Raw genomic sequence first — 1,737 nt, 5'->3', positions numbered from 1 at the left:
ATGGGCTTCGGCTCTTTTATTTTCCATCCTTTTTTTTGTTTTATATTTTATTTGCTAAGTGTCCAATATGTCCTTATTTAAAATATTGGGGCCCTACATCCTCCCGACCTTATGAAATTCGGTCCCCGAATTTAACTCAAGTACGTACCTGTAGACTAAAATAAGTGAGGATACTTGACCCGCATAACATCTTCCACTTCCAAAGTAGCTTCTTCAACTGTATGATTTCTCCATAAGACTTTGACAAACAGTATTTCTCTTGACCGTAGTTTTCTTACTTGTCTATCAACAATAGCCATCGGCTCCTCCACGTAAGACAACTTCTCATCGATCGGTATAGTCGGTGCTTCAAGAACCTGAGATGAGTCTGATATACATTTTCTTATAATTGAGACATGAAACACTGGATGAATAAAGGACAACTCAGGAGGAAGTGCCAAACGATAAGCCATAGCTCCCACCCGATCTAGTATCTCATGCGGTCCTATAAACCTGGGGCTCAACTTACCTCATTTCCCAAACTGCATCACACCTTTCATAGGGGAGACTCCGAGGAACACTTTGTCCCCAATTGTGAATACTAAATATCTTCTTCTCTTATCAGCATAAGACTTTTGTCTACTTTGAACTGTAACCAATATCTGTCTGATCAACTGAACCTTGTCTATAGATTTTTGTACTAGGTCGGGTCCCAATAAGTTAGTCTCACCAGCGTCAAACCATCCGGTAGGAGAACGACATTTTCTACAATACAGTGCTTCATACGGTGCCATTTGAATACTGGACTGGAAGCTATTGTTGTTAGCAAATTTAGCTAAAGGTAGATACGCATCCCAACTACCTCCAAACTCAAGAATGCAAGCTCTCAACATATCTTCCAAGATCTGTATAGTACGTTCAGACTGCCCGTCTGTCTGTGGGTGAAATGCAGTACTAAGATCTCCTCGTGTACCCAACGCTTCTTGAAAAGATTTCCAAAAGCGTGAAGTGAATTATGATCCTCTATCAAAGATGATGGATACTAGAACTTCGTGAAGTCGGACAATTTCGTTAATAAATATCTGTGCATACCTCACTCCACCATATGTAGTCTTCACTGGCAAAAAGTGTGTCGATTTCTTCAAGCGATCTACAATCACCCATACAGAGTCATAACCTCTAAGGGTTTGTGGTAGCCCGGTGACAAAATCCATAGTAATTCTTTCCCATTTCCACCCCGGAATCTCAATTTGTTGTAGTAGTCTTGCTGGTCGCTGATGCTCAGCCTTGACCTGCTGACAAGTCAAACAACTAGAAAAAAAGTTAGCAACATCTTCTTTCATACCTTCCCACTCATATTGGGTGGCCTTAATGCGCTCAACTAATGAAGACTTAGCCTGAGCACACGCCAACAATGCCTCTGGATTTCCAACACCAAATCTGATACCTGTATCTTCTAGTCTCTGAATATCTTTGGCCAAAAGTCTTTTTGCAGGAGCTATATGTGCCAAACTCCCCATAGATTTCTTCTCAATGCATCAGCCACCACATTGGCTTTTCCAGGATGATACAAAATAGAACAATCATAGTCTTTGAGTAGTTCCGTCCACTGACGCTGCCGAAGATTCAGATCTCTCTTCTGAAAGATATACTTCAGACTTTTATGGTCAGTATAAAATCTCACAAGTTTCGCCATATAGGTAATGCCTCCAAATTTTTAGAGCAAATACCACTGCAGCCATCTCCAAATCATGTGTA

General features: G+C 40.9%; 1 protein-coding gene across 1 annotated transcript; it reads right to left on the bottom strand.

Annotated features, from left to right (window-relative positions):
- LOC109230330 lies at positions 510-1,499 on the bottom strand. The gene is made up of 2 exons (XM_019395840.1): positions 1,072-1,499; positions 510-837 (listed from the first exon to the last, which is right to left on the bottom strand). Exons 1-2 carry the CDS (start codon positions 1,497-1,499, stop codon positions 510-512), a joined length of 756 nt encoding a protein of 251 aa, XP_019251385.1.

This window comes from Nicotiana attenuata, chromosome 7, assembly GCF_001879085.1.
Source record: "Nicotiana attenuata strain UT chromosome 7, NIATTr2, whole genome shotgun sequence".
Classification (NCBI taxonomy): Eukaryota; Viridiplantae; Streptophyta; class Magnoliopsida; order Solanales; family Solanaceae; genus Nicotiana; species Nicotiana attenuata.
The sequence above is the reverse complement of the archived record's forward strand: the minus strand, read 5'-3'. Positions and strand labels throughout refer to the sequence as shown.